Here is an 18,505-nt window from a genome sequence, read left to right on the forward strand (position 1 = left end):
TAAATCTCTATGTCACAAGATGGGATGCCAACTGACTCACTGACAGAACCCACACTGTGAAAGTTGCAGACTCCAAATCTGACTTAAGACCAGTGACACGTGGAGTACCACAGGGTTCAGTCCTGGATCCTCTCCTGTTTGGCATCTACTTTTCTGAAGTACAGGCTAACACAGACGGTCTTTGGTTAACGAAGTTCACAGATGACTGCAAACTAGGAGCTATAACTGAAACTCCAAACAATGTGGACATTCTACAAAAGGGCCTCACTGAGACAGATGCCTGGTGTCCAAGCCATGGCCTCAAGCTCAATGCCAAAAAGTGCATTGTCATCCCCTTTGGTAAAAACTCTGTACCCATGAGCTACCACATAGGTGGTAGTCTACTTAACAATGAAAGTGTGATAAGAGACCTTGGGACATAGGTGGACAGTAGTCTCGCCTTTGATAATCACATTGCCACAGTAGTCAGGAAATCCTTCTACGTGGCACACCTCAACACAAAAGGTTTCTCATCTGGAAAAAAAAGAGGTCATTGTTCCCCTCTACTCATCACTCATTAGAACTATTATAGAGTACAACGCCCCTTTTGGTATGTAACTCACAAAACATCTACAACAACTGGAAAGGCTGCAGAAATACCTCACAAAGATGATTACTGGCCTCAAACAGATGCCCTAGGCAGACCATCTCAAAAACTCCAGCTTAACTCTGTCGCATATCGCCTAGTCAGAGGTGATCTCTGCCAAACATACAAAGGTATGTCAAACCCAGAGCTGATGGACATGCTCCACTTAAAGAAATCCCAATCCCTCCGAGCTACACGCTCTAGGGACCTAAACCTTGTCACCACAATAAACAGAACATGCTGGAGGGATAGAGCTCTGTCCCTGAAACTTCCCATACTCTGGAACAAACTACCTATCTATATCAAACAAAGCTCCTCATTAGCACTCCAAGAAAAATCTTGACAATTGGATGGGAAATAGGAAATTCACCCCAGGGATCACCTTTCTGGCTCTACTCGACAGGGGCACAGGAAAATAATTTTCTTGGGTGGCGAAAGCCAGGATACCTTTTTGGCTAGGCTTGTATAGACCCTAGGGCCGATAGCCTAGTACCTACCTATGAACCTATGAACTCCACCCAAAGAAGGAGTCAGACCTCAGTTATCTAGCACAGAGGCTCTGAGGGAAGAGACACCTCTAAAAGCTTTGGAATCAACTCCAATCCACTGATCTGGTGCTGATGCTTCAGCTCTGAGAATCCTCCAGATCCAAAACACTCAGTGCCAGTCAGCTCAAGGGAACCATTAGAGCTGAGGAAAGAATAGTTATTTACAATCTTACCATAACCATAGATATTCTTCTCTTCCATGTTGCAGTATTCAAAACCCTTGGGTTATCCTGTGCCAGCTACCTGAATGTCTGGCCAGTATACAAAAGCTTCACGTCACCGCTAGGTACGTGGGATGTATGACATTGGCTGAGGGTACGTGGGCCATAAAAGTGATATCTGCATGTACCTTTCCTCAGAACTGAACACCCCAGTCTGACCCCACTCCCAGGATAGCTGTACAAGTCCTGTGTCATCCAAGAAGGGATAGTTTTAATTGAAAAAGGGGGTAAGATGTATACTCCAACATGGAAGACAAGGACATCTATGGTTCCGGTAAGAGTTTACACAACTATTCTGTGTTCTTCTATTCTCATGTTGTAGTATTCAAAACCCTTGGGTGAGTGCCAAATCTGAAAGGGAAGTGGGAGGTGGCATGGAACTGTTTTTCATGAAAGCATGTAGGACTGTCTTAGCAAATCTTGCTCTAGATCTGGAGATGTGATCCAGTCTGTAGTGTTTAGTGAAGGTGTGGACAGATGTCCATGTAGCAGCCTCTAGAATAGAAGCAGTGTCCAGTCCTTTAAAGAAAGCTCCAGATATAGCCATGGCTCTAGTGGAGTGGGCCATAATTTTTTAATTTAGATGTTTTCCTTGGTAGGTGTAGCAAATGGATATAGCCCTGGAAATCCAGGCGGAAATGGTCTGTTTTGGCACTGCTTTTTCCAGAGCTCTGGAGTGAAAGAAGATAAATAATTGCTCTGATTTCCTAAAGGACTTGGTCTTGTCAAGGTAAATTCTAAGCTGTCTGTGAACATTAAGGGAATGCAAGACTCTCTCACTGTCATTCTGGGGATGTGAGCAAAAGGTGGGTAGGTGAATACCTTGGTTTAAGGACAGCTCATTCACCACCTTGGGCACGAAGGAGGTGTTGGTCCTCAGGGTCACTCTATCCTTGTGGAAGAGGAGAAAGGAAGGTGTTGCCATGAGGGCCTAGAGCTCTGACACTCTTCTGGCTGATGTCAGGGCCATCAAGAGTACAGTGTTTCAGAGACACTTTAGATGCTGATTTAAAGGGAGCAAGCATAAGCTTCTCTAAAATGCAGTTCAGGGCCCATGTAGGTGGAACCGACCTCCTGGGGGGGGGGGGGGGGCTAAGATGCAGTACTCCCTTGAGGAATAACTTTGCAAGAAGATGGGATGCTAGAGGAGGGTCAAGAGGCAGACAAACCGAAATAGCAGCAAGGTGGGCTTTAACAGAGGAATATGATAACCCTGCTTGCAAGAATTCACATAGATAGGACAGCACTAAGGGAACCTCACCTTGAAATAGTTCCAGCTGTCTCTGTAGACACCACACGGAGAATATTTTCCACGTAGACAAATAAGATTTCCTACTATTAGGTTTCCTGGCCTCCTGCAGAACTGTTAGCACATACTCAGTGTAAAGACGTCTGTAAGGGATCAAAATTCTATCACCCACAGAGTTAGGTTCAGAGATTCCGGGTGGGGACGGATTAGGGATCCCTTGTCCTGTGTGAGAAGATCCACTCTGTGAGGTAACTTGTGATGATTGCCCCTGGCTAAATGCAGAAAGAGGGGGGGAACCAATACTGTCTTAGCCAAAAAGGAGTCACCAACAAGATTTTTGGTTTGTCCCGCTGGATTTTCTGTAGGTCTTTTTGATGTAGTGGGAAGGGGGGAATGCATAAAGAAGCATCTCCTTCCAAGAGATTGAAAAGATGTCCATTGCCCTCGCTAGGGGACTGAGTAGCCTAGTGCAAAATAGTGGTAGCTGTCTGTTCAGAGGGGAGGCAAATAGATCTATTTGTGGTGTACCCCACTTGTGGACAATGTCCAGGAACACATCCCTGTGAAGCATCCATTCGTGAGATTGTGACATGGACCTGCTCAAAATGTCTGCCTAAGTGTTCTCTGCTGAAGGGATATAAACTGCCTGCAGGGTGACCCCCTGTTGGGCCGCCAGATCCAAGGCTTGGAGTACAAGTCTGCATAGCAAGTAGGAGTTTGTTCCTCCCTGTTTGTTCACATACCATAGAACTGTACTGTTGTCTGTGAACAATTTCAGGGGTCCTTGTTTTAGGATACGTAGGAAGGCTCTCAAGGGAACTAGAGTTGCTCTCATTCCCCTGACGTGATGTGGTCCCACCTGAAGTTGTCTGAGCAGGTACCATGCACTCTCACGCTGCCCAAAGCAGCTCCTCAGCCCACATCTGAGGCATCTGTGTACATCTCCTGAAATGGGGAAAGGGGCTGTAAGGGAAGTCCTTGGTTGAGTGTGACTTGGTCCAGGCACCAAAGGATCTCCTTCCTTAGGCATGGAAGGAAGGGAATGTTGAAGTCCAAGGGGTGTGAGTGTTGGGTCCATGTGGACCTCGGGTACCACTGCAATTTCTTGATGTGGAGTCTTGCCAATGGCAACATTGGAACAGTGGAAGCCATATGACCCAGTAATCTCAGATACTGTCTGGCTGTCATAGCAGTGGTGTTGAGGACAGAAAGCAGATATTGCTTTAGGGTTTCCACCTTTTGGGTTGGAAAGAATGCTCTCATGACATATGTTCTTATTCTGCACTGCAGGAAAACATGGTCCTGAGAGGGATTTAGGTTGGACTTGGGGTAACTGCTGTTGAATCCAAGTGCATGCAGGACAGAGATAACTTTGTGTAGTTGGTGGTGTAGGGAATCTGGAACATTCTGCCTTTATCAGGAGGTTGTTCAGGTATGGAAAAATTTGAATCCCTTGAACCCTGCAATAAGCAATCACTGGAGCCAGACACTTGGTGAATACCCTTGGAGCTGTAGAGTCCAAAGGGCAAGGCAGATACCTGAAAATGTGAGGGACACATACAAAAATGTAAATATTTCCTGTACTTGGGCCTTATAGGGATGTGTAGGTAGGAATTTTTTTATGTCCAAGGTGGCTAGAAATCCCTGAGGCATTATCATGGGAAAAGAGGGTCTGGAGAATAAGCATACGAAAGGTGAGTACTTGTATGGTTGAGGTGACAGAGATCCAGGATAGGTCTCCATGGTCCGTCCTTCCTTGGGACTAGGAAGAGTCTGGAATAAAAGCCCTTTCCCTTTTTTGCCAGGGGGATGGGTTGTGTGGTTCCTTGAGAAAGGAGGCTATCTATGACTGGCTGGTAAAGGGGGAGCTTGTCTTTGGGTGGCTGTAGGATGCCTCTTAAAGAGAGGGGGGTGAGCCAGGTCATGAAATAACCCTTTTCTATAATGGACAAGACCCATCTGTCTGAGGTAATGTTTTGCCAAGCTGGAAGACCGTGAGAGAGCCTTTCAGACAGGGGAATGGAGTTGGGGGGTGGACAGCAGAGGCAAGCAGTCACAATCTACCTGCCCCTTTCCTGAAACTGAGTTTTTCGGCAAGAATCTGAGCAGGCTTGGAAGGGGTCTGCTGCTTCCTAGTGCTCTTTCTGCTACTAGAATGGGGGTTTGGAGCAGACTATTTTCTAATAAACTGGGTCTTGGTGTGGTAGGTCCTATAAAAATTGGGAATAAGGGAGACGAACAAGTGTTTGAGGTCCTGTAGTTCCTTTCCCTTTTGTTGAAGGGTCTTGAATAAGTCAGCCACTTTAGTTCCAAAAAGGGGAAAGTTATCCAGGGGACCGTCCAGGAGTTTGACCCGAATATCATCAGGTAAGGGTTGTAGTCTTAAACATGAGTATCTTCTAAGGACTGAGGCAGAGGCTGCAGATCTGGCAGAGGCTTCTGCAGCATCATAGCTGCATCTAACTGAATGTCTTGTGATATGAGAAGACAAATAGATGAAGCTAGATATTTGAGCCTTGGAAGGTGAGTCAGGGAGATCTGCCAAAAGCTTGGTGACTTGAGTCAAAAGGGCCAGGGCATACTTAAGACACATGCGTCTGGTAATTTACTGCCCTAAAGTCCAAGGTAGCAGAATTGTAAATTTTTTTGCCAATGCGCTCCATTGCCTTACCCATCCTTGTCTGTGGGAAGGACAGAGGTGGAGGGAAGCAGTCTGGATGGTTTATCTGTGGAAACTAAAACAGTGCCAGGATCTGCAACAGGGCATTTAATCAGGAATTTTGCCCCTTCAGTGACCTTACAGAACCTTTCAGGCCTTTGAGGGGCAGGAGGTTGGGAATCAGGATTGACAGAGGCCGGATTGAATACATCCAAGAAGACTGGTAAGACTGAAGGAATAGCAGAAGGAGTAGGAGTGCCCACCTGCAAGAGCTCATAGCATCTTTTTTGAACCTCTGACATTTCAGAGGAATCCCATTTAAAATATTCTCTCATTTTTGAGATGGTCTCATCAAATGTTAGGTCCTCTCCTGTGGAGTCTGTCTCAGCAGAGTCCTCCTTTGGGGAAGCACACCCAAGAGGGGATGGCATCTGAGACACATAGGAAAGAGAACCTGTGAAGATGATTCTGAGGAATCCTCAGCTTCAGGATAGTGTGTGTCCTAGATCTGAGGTCTGGGACTAAGTGTGGGACCAGCCAGTGGAGAACAGGCATAGCAGGCCTTAGGGCCATAAAAACATTAAACAGTTTCTGGGAAAAGGCCTGCCAGTCAGGCTGGCTTTCTGCAGGGGGGGACATATGTTTAGTCTTTTGTTTCTATTCAGGGAAGGCCTAGACGGCATAGGGCCTAAGAAGGGCCTAGATTCTGTTTGTTCTGAAGCAGTGGAAGAGACTGTCTGGATGGCCGTAACAAGCCAAGGTCTCCCTCATCATCATCGGCTGTCTGCGAGACCTACACAGGCATGCCTTCCATCCTAGGTTCTGCGGCCTCCTGAATGGTATCCGCTATACCTATATTGGCAGATTACGAATGTTCCTCTAGGCAAATGTCGGCCACAGGAGGGATGTTGGGTGGAGGAGGTGCAGCAGCAGGTTCAGGCCTGGAAACTTGGCCTTCTTTTGGGTGACTCTACAGTCTGAACAGACAGCCCTTCCATCTCTAGCATCAGGCATTCAATACGCTGGTTTTCTACATAAATATTAAGGGCATGCAGATGACTGCAGAGTGTCTTGGGTAGGAAGGCCTGATAGATCGTGCAAGTGTGATGGTTGCGTGTAGGCCCTAGGCAGAACTCATGGGCATCCTTATGGGGGATCTGACGTCCACACCTGCACTTTCCTTTCCTGGATGACATGAACCTAAATAGGCATGCAGTGACCCAAAAGAATCAGAAAAAACAGCCATATCATCTTTTAAATTTGAAGATCCGATGGCAGGAAGAGCTGATGTTCGACTGGCGGTAGAGAAGTTCTGAGAAAGGTATGTGCAGACGTCACGTTTATGGCCCATGCACCCTCAGCCAACGTCAGACATCCCACGTACCTAGCATTGACTTGAAGCTTTTTTATACTGGCTGGATGTTTGGGTAGCTAGTAGAGAATAACCCAAGGGTTTTGAATACTGCAACATGAGAACAGAAGAACATCAAACATTCTTCAGATACGAAATAGGTACCCCCAAGGATCATGGACCTGATGGCTACAAAAAAGAAGGATGGATCAAAGGAGATACCAAAAAGGAAGTGGACTGCCTTCAGGTCTCAGCCCAGAAAGGATCGGAGCCAGGAGAACTCGCACTATATCTGTGCTCTGAGGAACTTCCTCACCATCCTTGTCCACATCTACTTCTGAAAGGCAGACAGGAGGTAGTGGAAGAAAGCCTACAATGCCTTTGAGGCAACTTCTCTAGGAATGGACAGGGAAGCCTGGATGAAACAGGATCTGATGGAAGAGGAGGGATATGGATCTGTGGAGATCTAGAAGTTTGAGCTGTCAGATCTGAGACTGATGGATCTGACTTTTTAGGATCTTGGCGGGGGTCTCCATTGAGGGAGCCGAAGATGAGGAATAATCAGGAGTCCTTTTCCAGGACATCTTGTCCTTAGCCCGAAAATCAACTTTTGTCTTTTCTAACTTCTTAGAAGGAATTTGAGCTCCAGCCACTGAGGAAGAAGATTTGTAGGGCAAGAGCCCTCACAGAATTAACTTGTTCTTATGGTCAATTAAGGCCCTAGAATTATAACCAGAACAAATATCAGTCTAAATCAAGGAGAGCTGGACCCAAGCAATAAATACATTCCCTGTGGGCATCAGAATTTGGGATCTTATGCCCACAGGAAATACACTTTTTAAACCCAGAGGGTTTCTCCAACATCTTGTAAGCACTGTCAATAAAGAGTAAATAGAACAATTTCTTAACTAAAAGGCTGTGAAGCAAAAGATTCACACTTATCTATTACTACACATCATCTTTCTTTTTTAGAAAAAGAAAGGGAAAGAAGGGAGAAACTACCAACAATGGTAGGCAAAGTATTGCAATACCAGTAATGGTAATTAAAGAAATACCGCAAACAGTAACTTAGCAGTAAAACAGATATGGAAGGAAGCTAAAACAGTAAATTATGGGAGGGAGGAAGAAAAAGGCAGAATAACAAAAATTTTGTAACTCAAAAATATCAACTGGAAGGAAAACCCAGAGGATTATACCAAAACTGCTTTGAGCTAGAAAGCCGTGTCAAACAAGATCTCAGTTACGTTAGGTTGGAGGAGCATTGTAGGTAAAGGGAGAGCTCAAGAGTTCTAGGATCTGATGATCTGGAAGAATAGGCTGAGTCAGATCCAAGTCTTGAATAGGAACCCATAAGGTGAGGAATGAATGAAAATGGCAATATCAGATCAATTATTTCAGGAAGGAGATTTAAGAGAAAGGGGTATCAACAAGAATTACTAGAAACCCCTAGTAGAAGACGGAAAGGCAGGAAGGGGTGTGAGGTCTAAACACACAAAAAGTAAACATATTCGAATAACTTTTTTTAAAACACTTTTAGGGAAGGAGGAAAACTAAGGAAAGAGTTGCAAGGACTCCAACGACGACAGAAAACAGAAATATGGAAACTAAACCAATTAGAAGAGATTAAACTTACCTGAGCCACCTGAGCTACAGCAACCATGATCTGAGGTAAGGTAGGATTTGGAGGGAATTGTGGGTAAGGGGAGGAATCTGAGCTACAGATCCTAAGTCTGAAAAACAGCCAAAGTCAGACCTAAGGTCAGATCTGAAGCCCATCAGTTGAGAAATGATTGGAAAAGTCAACCAACAGACCTATCTTTTTAATTTGGAACACTAATTTCATCCATGCCTGTGCATCACACAGTAAAATGATGACCAAAAAGCAGATCAATGCAATTGCAATCACCTATGCAGATGGGTGACTGAAGTCCTTAAATCTAGGGTCATTAAATACCTGAATCATCTCAGAAGATGTCAGTGTAAAGGTGTGGTGGGAGAAGCAGCACTCATTCCTAAAAGGAGAACTTTTTCAGCAACTTATGTCCTAGAAAAGAAGCCTGATGTATGGCTGCTTGTCCAGTCACCATTGACAGCTTGGCCAAACCTATCTCATGGAATGCAACATGTGGTAACACAGCCAGACTACTCCACACACTAAAGTTGTTCTATGAAGACAGTGACACACGAGCAGCAACCCCCACTGACACAGCCTGCTATCATCTTCCATGTGACAGGTTCTGTATGTGTACCGCACACCCACTGTGATGTATGGTGTGTAACCACCATATTCTGTAAGTTGAGTTCAGTCACACTGGTTGCAGCAGCTGTATGGTGGTCGGACAATGAGCTTGCCCTCGAAGTTAGCTGTTTGGGATCTCCGAAGAAAACACACCCATTTCAGCTTGAGTTGTATAAAAAAATTAGTGCTCTGGATTCATTTGCTTTCTTATTCCACAAAAATGGATGCAGAGTATAAACAAGAATTTTGAATTCATCAGTGAAAGCAATTAATACTTAAGTCAATAACACCTAAACAAGATCTCCCCACCAAAAAAAAAAAAAAAAAAAAAAAAAAAAAACAGAAAAATATAATAACTGGCACAACATTTTGGAAAATGTAGACTAGAGTACTAACTGCAAATACCGCAGAGGAGACAACCTGCACGACAGCAATGGGGGAGTGGCCAACACCGTTTGTATGTCAAAAGAAATATTGTATACTGCAACAGTGAGGATTGCATAAAAAGAAAGCCCTTTAGAAATGTACTTTTCTCCTGTAAGAAAAGCCATCCAATAATGGTGTTTCTCAAAGTATGCTGCAACCTGACATGCCCAAAATGCCAGATTCTATAAAACGGTCAATATCTGAAGCTAAAGAAGATGTGCATATAAATATCTTTACAAAAATGGTGGCTGCCTGAAGTGTTGGCAACTCAGACAACTGAGGTGTGGCACAATGAAACTACAGTGGAAGTTAAAAAGCCTGGGATAAGCAAGAGAAAGCCTTATTAAGTAAGACATGGGCCACCATCAGAGGCTAAGAAGGGTATGGAACTACAGCAGCTGATGAAAATTGGCAAATTGTGCAAGCCACGTGGTTTCAATTACATTTCCATAAAAAGGCAATGCATAAAGCCAAATGTTAAGCTAGCAGCCTGTTTTGTTCATCTCGAATGACTGCTTCTGGAAATAAAGTACTCTGCACCAGTTCTTTACAAAGTTGGAAGGAGTCTGCTTAAAAGCCATACAACAGAAGTCCTAAGGAAAACGGAAACAAGCTATTTTACAAAGACAAAGTTTCATGAACAAACGTGCAGAATCAGTCTATAAATACAAGCAATGCAAATTGCTTACTTGCTGGCCAATCAGTGTAGGAATGTCACTTTGATATTGTTGTTTTTCTTGACAAAGTCATAAGAAGTTCAATGTCACCTCTATATTCCTACACTTCTTGACAAGGTGATAACACACAGCAGCTACTTTACTGTTTTCAGCCTAATTCACATCTTACCTACTGTGTGACTCTGGTGTGCTAGGTGTTTCTGCAGATTTCACAGGTTGTTCTTTAGTTTGTACCGCTTCTGGAGCAGAAGTGGTTGCAGCAGGTGTCAGTGCTACTGTGGTAGAAGTTTCCGTAGTAGCACTTGTAGTGGAAGTTAGGGCAGATGTAGCTGCTGGCAACTCAGCTATGGATTTCTCTGCTGCTCCTGTTGTTGCTTTAGGCTAGTTATAAAAAAATGCACATTTATCCTTACATGGAAAAAAGAATGGTAAAATCATTTCACACAAATTGATGGAATAAATAGCATACACATGAAAATTAGACACTTACTATAAAGATGCATCTGTAAAAAGAAGGACTAGATTTGATAAACATTAGGATTGATACTACAGGCATTTAACACCATCATGAAATCAGATACCCTGGCACTTATCATACAGAACCGCTATGCTAAGAAACCCCAATATTATTAATGCAGGGAGATTACTTAAAAGTTGCTTGTGAATCCACTGAGACAGACTAGTGATTTACAGAACAGTGTTGCTTACTTGAGCTCTTAATGCAGGGATGTAGGGAAATTAAAAGACAGCATTGCTCTACAATAACTTTTGGCAAGACATTGCTTTTAAGGTAACAGACAAAACAATTTTCAGGGCAGTGGCATGATACCACACCTTACTGGCTAAGCATACTGCAGTGTGAGAACAAAGGTGATAAAGAAACAAATGTGTAGAATGACCTTGAGTTCAGCAGCTGTCAAATGTGTGTGTGAACAGTATACATAGATGTTCCAATAGAGCACTGCTGCAGTAGCCTTAACTATATGATTTATATCCTGCAAAAGGAAAACCAGACATATAGTGCCTTCCAAACCAAATCCCAGAGGGTAAATATCCTTCCAATGGTTGGGGAACCAACTCAAAAAACCTCTGTGAAAAAACTCACCAGTCTAAAAACTCATGGCTTCCTGGAAAAAAAAACTAGCAGTATCACGTTCTCCGAAAGAATATAGTGGCAGAAAGATCCTTTGCAGTACCACACAGCAGAAAGGTGGTTAAAAATGAAAGTAGGACTCTCAGAACTGCTTCTTGTCTGAAGACATCTCTTTATTCATAAATGGTACTTTACAGACAAATTAGTGCTACTCGGATAATGTGTTAAAACTTAAAAACATGCACTTATTTCAACTGTTCAGAGAGGGGACATTCTTCAAGATGTGGTTGCCTTCACGGGAAGTGCATCCGAGCCTTAAAAGGGTCCTGGTTCTTAGTATGGCACCAACCAGGACATCTTTTCTACTTGCACATAAATGATTTTCAAGCAACAAGTTTTGCAGCCTTTTCAGTATCTGCCGGATGTCTAAAGATAAAAAAGTGACTCTGGTATCAAAACTCTTATTTAGCATCCCCTTGTCTTATGTGAGTAATTGAGTCTGTGGGGAAAGCTGTGGTAATTGCCCTTGACTATTTTCAGAAGGAAAGAGAGACACTGCTTTGGGCAAAAAGGATGCCACTACGACTGTCTTTGAAGAGTCCTTCTAAATCTTTAGAAGAACCCAGGGTATCAGTGAAAGGGTGAAAAAGCATATAGGAACATTCCTGGCCTTGGAAATGAGAAAACATCTGTCTTCCAGGCTTATTTGTGAGGAATCTTGGAGCAGAATTTCTTTAACTGTCGGTTTTGAAAAGCAGCAAACAGATTTCAGGTGTTCCCTGTCGCTGGATCAAATCCAGGAAGACTCCAGCGGGAAATATCTACTCGTGAGGGTCTGCACTGGTCTTGCTCAGATTGTCTGTTATTTTGCTCTGACAGAATGTATAAAGCCTGAAGAGACAAAATAACTTCCAGGTAATCACAGCAAGTTTTCAAAGGAGGTAAGATCTGGTACCCCCCCCCCCCCCAATCTGTTTATAAACCATACCACAGTGGTGTTTTCTGTGATAACTTGCAGAGGTTCTGAAGATCAGAGATGATTAAAGGCTTTTAGAGCACCAATTACTGCCAACATCTCTTTGTCACTTAAGTGCTTTTGTCTAATATGCTTGCTGCCTTGTTCCACAAGACCTATCTCATTCACCCCTTCCAATATAGATCCCATCCACAGAAAGCAAAGTTTGAGGCATCTGTTGTGACAGATTGAAAAGGAAGTGGGAGGGAGAAGAGGAGACCTGAAATGTGAGATAACTGGTTCATCTGCTATAGTAACTCTCTTCTTACACCCCTCACCCACTAGAATCTACAAAGATAAAGGGTGTTAATGCTGACATGAAGTACCATTGAATTTTTCTTATGTGAAGTCTGGCCAAGTGAATTGTGAATGGAAAACCTCAGAAAATGTCTTCATGCAGTTTTTTTTCCTAGTGGAAGAAAGGTTCTTTCTAGGGAAGTATGTAGAAGACATCACAGAAAAACTATTCTGTGTGAAAGGACGACAGAAGAATTTTGTAAGTTCACTTGAAACCCCACACTAAGCATGAGCTTCATGACACTTGCCAGAGAATCTTGACAATTAGAAGTATCTGCAAATATAAGACAATCATCCAAATAAGGAAAGATGTGAATGCCTTGCAGTCCGCAATGAGCAATTACTGGAGCCAGACACTTTGTAAATACTCTTAGTGCAGTGGATAGACCAAATGGTATGATACAGAACTGATAATCAGATAGAGAAACATCTGAAATCTTTGCTAACAGGAATGTGACGACAGGCATCTTTTAAGTGTACTTTACCATGAAACTGAGTAAAGAAATAACTGGTAACAGGATCTGGAGAGAGAATATTTTGAACTCTGGGACCTTGACAAAAAGAAACGAGAAAGGAAAGTTCTAGGACTGGTCTGCCAGTTCCCTGAAACTTTGGCACCAGAAAAGTCCTTGAACAAAATCCTTTGTACATCTTATCTGGGTGCACTAGCTCCATCAGCCCAGAGACATTTGCTCGGCATCTGAAAAAAAAACAGTGATGTTTGGTTTACAGCATAAACAGGAATCCCCTGAAAAGGAGGAAGAGAATCCCATTGCCATCTGTATCCATTTTCAGATGTTTTTCAGAACCCATTTGTCTGGAATAATCTGATTACACTGTTGGAAGATGACCTAGATTGAGGGTACATTGTCATGGTGGGGTGAGTCAGAACCTGGATAATCAAGCAATTATTCAGAATTTTTGTTCAATCATTGGTTCCTGAAGGCTTTCTCTTTCTTTTTAGAGCCCCCTTGTCCTTGCTTTTCAAAATCCTATTTGTTAGCATTTTGCTGTTTAAACTGCTTTTTGAAAAATGATGCTGAGTTAGAAAGTTTTTTTTTAATTAAACTTAGAAAAGGAAGGTTGGAAAATCTATATCAACCCTTGAATCAATTTCCCCTTTTCCTTAAATCTTTTAAGAATCTCAGCTGCAGAAGGGCCAAACAGAACAACCATGTGAAGGGAGAGTTTAACATTTCAGTTTTAACATCTTGTGGTATTTGAGACTGTAACCAAGCAAATATTCTCATAACTGACCCCTTAGCAGAATCATGAGAACACATTAAGGAGTGTTTAGTTGCATGAAAAGCAGTCAGTTAAGGCATTCATTGAATCCTTTTCCTTCAGAATAGGGAATGTTAACAGTAAGTTCCTCTTTCTCAACACATTGCCATCAAAAAATTTAACATGTTAACTTGGCAGTTCAAAATTCGAAACGTTAAAATAGCAGAAGATTAAACTTTCTTTCCAAATCTATCAAAAGCTTTTCCATCCTGGTCAAATGGAATTGGGTTAGCATTAACAATACATTTAGCAGGAGACATTTTACATAAGGAAGTAACAGCAGGGTCTGCATTAGGATTAGAAACAAACATATATGACTCGGATACTTTGCATAAACGTCAGCCTTTTAGGAGCAGCAGGTTGCCTGTAAGACATAATGCAAGCTGTTAAGAAAACATCCTCTAAAGCTGATAAAACAGGTTGTAGAATGTATAGTTTTGTTTGTTTCTTTCTTTCGGCTTTTCCCAGTTAGGGGTCGCCACAGCGGAACTCCGGTCCGCTAATGATTGACAGTAGATTTTTATTAGTTGTGTAAGTAAATTTACCATAAGAGAGTAGATTTAATGGATCACTGCTGCAGTTGCCTAAGCTATTTGGGTTATATCCTGCTAAGGATATGACCAACTGGCCAGCTTTTTAAAGCTTAAGTGAGCCTTCCAAATTATCGAACTAAAAGGAAATCCAGGAAAATTCCATATAAAATACAGTTAGAGGGCCAAAAGCTTCAGAGAGTTTTGCCCCAAGAAGGGAGGCAACAGTCCTGAAAAGGAAAACATGCAAAGAAATGTAAAAGAAGACAAAGTGTGTGTGTGTGTGTGTGTGTGTGTGTGTGTGTGTGTGTGTGTGTGTGTGTGTGTGTGTGTGTGTGTGTGTGTGTTTATACACAAAAGAGTATATACAACCACATCCTGACAATTAAAACATCAGAAGATGGGTCTGAGGCAGGGAACAGAAGAGGCAACAGTGCTCTATTAGAACATCTACTCGTGTCACATTTGCTTACCAATATACCATGTCCAGTATCAGATCACTGTTGCAGTATTCTAAAGCTATTTGGGTAGACTACCACAGTGTTGAAACCAAAGAGAAGGAGGAAGAAATGAAGAATCCAGCAGTCCCTGGAGAATGGTCCTAGCACAGCCAGTTCTGGACCTGGTAAAGAAATCCACTTTGTAAATATTTTTACAGAGGACTGAGTTGCTGTCACTAGAATACTGCTAGAGTTCACACCTATCCAGAAAGTGACATCACAAGTCAAATATTTAATGGAATGAGCCCTAACCCTGGCTAGAAGTGGCTTGTTATGGTAAGAGTAGCAAAAAGAAATCATAAGACAATTGTCTAGAAATAATCTGCTTCGACACTGATTGTCCTTTCCTCCCACCTTCACAGCAGATCATCTTTCTTTTTTTTCAAAACAAGTTTATTGTTTTAACATATAAGAGAAATATCATAACAATTTTATACAAATAATTAAAAATAGGTATTATTATAATATTCAACAAAACAACTAAAGTATTTACAAAGACATCCACTACAATCAGATCAATTAATTAAACTAAAATACTGTGCTATTGAAATTAGAATTTTTTTAACAAATTTTGTAAATTATCCCATACAATAAAACGTGATGTTTTTCTAGTTGTTCTCATTCTAATTGTGCTTATTCAGATCATCTTTCTTGAAGTAGTGAGTTTTGGTTAGGTTATATCTGAGCTGTCTGTGGACATCCAGAGTATGAAGAATTTTTTCTCCTTAGTTTTTAATGTCAAGAAAAAAGACCAGGAGATTAATAGACTGACTCAAGGTAAACTCTGAAACCACTTTAAATATAAAAGAAGGATTAGCTATCAGAGAAATCCTGACTTTATGGTAAATGAGGTTGGGTTGACTCATCATAGCTTGTAATTCAGATATCCTTATAGCAATGGTCAGCCCAATGAGTAAAACAGTCTTCTATGTTGCATATGTAAAACCCCTTTCATAGATTGTTACTAAGCCAATGACCGGGGGGGGGGGGGGCTTTCTAAGCCTAGTCAAAGAATAATGTCCTATATCCAACTCGGACATTGAGGGTCAGGCATTTATAAGCTACCTCTATCCATAAGGGATGTGGGTGCCAGGCCCGGTGTAAAGAAATGCCCATAGAGAAGTACTAGGCTTGCTGTCCTTGTGAGCCATTTTAAGCCTAGAATTTCCAAAAGGAGAGACTCAAACCTGTACATCTGTGAGGTAAACACCTTAACCATTATGCCAACTCCCAACCCTGCTCGACTTGAGTAGAGGTAGGAAGGGGGAATCTAAGGGCAGACAAGCCAAAATGGCTGACAAATGAATCTTAACAAAGGAATAAGAAAGGCCAGAGGACAGTAACGAACACAAGTAATTAAGAGACAGAGGCAGCTGGGCCTTAAAAGGGTCCATGTCCTTGAAATGGGACCCACAAGAAAATCATTTCCACTTACATATACATGATGTCCTAGTAGCAGTTTTTTTGGCATCCTTCAATACCTGCTACACTCCCCTCAGAAAAAGGTGCCTTAAAGGTATCAAAATTCTCCCATCTAGGCAGTCAATCAGAAAGATACAAGACTGAGGTGCAGCAGGAGTGGCCTTAGGTAAACTGGTGCCCTAAGCAAAAGGGCTCCACGGCGCCCCTCCACAACAACTGGTGCCCCCATCCTGGTCTACCTACACCAAATAAATACTGGAAAAGTGCCCCTGCTAGAGGGGTGCCCTAGGCGGCTGCCTAGTTGGGCTATGCCTAAGGCCGGCTATGAGGTGCACCAAACAACACCTGTCTTGTGTGAGTAAATCTAGTCTGTGGGGAAGACTCTGGTAAATGTTCTTTCTCATTTTCAAAAGAAGGGAGAAATTACAGTTGTCTAAGTAAACTTAACATAATAGTTGATGCTTTAACGATCACTGCTGCAGTAGCCTAAGCTATGTGGGTTATATCATGCAAAGGACATAATAGCTATCCAGCTTCCAAAGCTTTCAGGGCACCTTCCACACATCTAAACCATTAGTCAGCTTTCTAAGTCCCAATGGACCTTTTTAAATACCTGACCGTCATGTGCTTATTTTGTTAGCTATTTAAATGTGGTGTATTAGTTTTGTTGAACAGTCTAACGAAGTGGGTGTATGTGTGCCCAAAAAAGCACTTATTGTCACATTAAATTATTTTTTGTACCTTTTAGCCTTGGCTATTTTTTGTTTTATAGTAGTTCTACAGTTTGTTTTGTAGTAGCAATTAGTCAGTGCAAGCTGATATGACTAAAAGTCATGTTTGGGCACCAAACCCTTTACAGCTTTCAGGTCAATAGAGGGAGGGACACTAAAGCCCTGAGAGGACAATGCTAGGAATACAATAAATAACCACACCCTGACATAAAAATGCATACAACAATAAGGGGATGGAGGGAGGGAGTGGCTACTGCAGCAGTGATAATTCGAGCATCTGCTGTTATTTAAGCTTACTTACACAACTGTACAATAATCTCCATAGGGATCACAGCTGCAGTAGCCTAAACTATATGGATAGATTACCATAGTTTAATATAACTGGGGGGAGGAAGGATGAGAGTCCAGCAGCCTCTGGAGAATGGTCCTAACAAAACCTATCTTAGACCAGTAGAAAGAATCTCTTTATAGTGCTTTGTAAAAGTATGTACAGAGGACCAAGCTGATACATCTAGAAAACGTCTAAAATCCAAACTTTTCTAGAAAGCCACAGGTGAATCCAAGACCCTGGCAGAGTGACCCTAGACCCTGCCTGTGACTATTTTGTTGTGATGGATATAACAAAAAGTAATAGCAAGTTAATTAAGAAGATATATGAAGGGTCACACGCAAGAATCAAGATGACAGGGTTCCTTCTCTGCCACGCAGAACTTGCACAGAGGAACCAGACAGGAGTGTCCTCTTTCTCCTTTGTTGTGACTCACAAATTCAAGGGCATGATACTCAAGAAAAAAATAGTCTTACTTGCATATGATATTTCTTAACTTGATAAATTCAAGAAAGGGTATTTCAGTATTGTGGAATATCTTGAGGCAGTTTAATTTTTTTCAGAATATAAAATAAATAAGGATAAAAACAAAGCCTATACCAGTAAAGAATAGTTGTGTAAGAACTTACCATAACCATATATGTCCTCTTCCATGTTGCAGTATTCTTAACCTTAGGGAGTTGCTGCCTGCAGCACCGGACATCTGGCCAGTATATCAAAGTCTTGAAAACAGGTGTACATGTGAAGCTGCAAGTAAGAGCCATAAACTGACACCAGCTATATCTGTGACATCTGCACGTACCCAATTTAGAACTTTTATGCCAGGCAGCAACTCCCTATGTTAAGAATACTGCAACATGAGAACAGAAGGACATACTATGTTCCCACACATGAATTCATTCAGCAATAATCATTTTTATGGAGACATGGTAAGATGAAATATTTAGGGGTTTGGATTCAAAGGGATTCTATTATGGCAGCAAAGGATATATAGGATGATAACAACCAAAACATAATAGAAAATGTAAGAAGGAAGCTCTTGACGATAGATATGGAAGTAAGGTACAAAAAGTGAAATTGATGTCCCCTTAGTATTACGTAAAAAAACAGGCATATTTTTATCAAGCAGAGGAGAAGCTGTGAACCATAAATATTAAATAATTGAAGGAATTTATCTGGAGGGAAAGAGGGCAAGAGTTAAGTGAGATAATTTGTTTCTCACCACAGAACAATATGGTTTAGAATGACCAATTTTGAAGGGAAGCTATAAAGTTAAGCTCATATACATAGCTAAAGCACAAGACTACAAA

At 42.0% G+C, this 18,505-nt stretch overlaps 1 protein-coding gene across 3 annotated transcripts in view; it reads right to left on the bottom strand.

Moving 5' to 3' along the window:
* The window catches only part of RAD23B (RAD23 homolog B, nucleotide excision repair protein), a 1,748,186-nt gene that overhangs the window by 697,982 nt on the left and 1,031,699 nt on the right, over positions 1-18,505 (bottom strand). For all 3 annotated transcript variants that reach the window (XM_044061046.1, XM_044061045.1, XM_044061047.1), the window contains one exon: positions 10,165-10,376. In XM_044061046.1, the coding sequence (XP_043916981.1) occupies positions 10,165-10,376 (212 nt within the window). The remainder of the gene's footprint in view (positions 1-10,164; positions 10,377-18,505) is intronic.

This window comes from Protopterus annectens, chromosome 2.part0 (assembly GCF_019279795.1).
Source record: "Protopterus annectens isolate FY-2018-M chromosome 2.part0, PAN1.0, whole genome shotgun sequence".
Taxonomy (NCBI): domain Eukaryota; kingdom Metazoa; phylum Chordata; order Ceratodontiformes; family Protopteridae; genus Protopterus; species Protopterus annectens.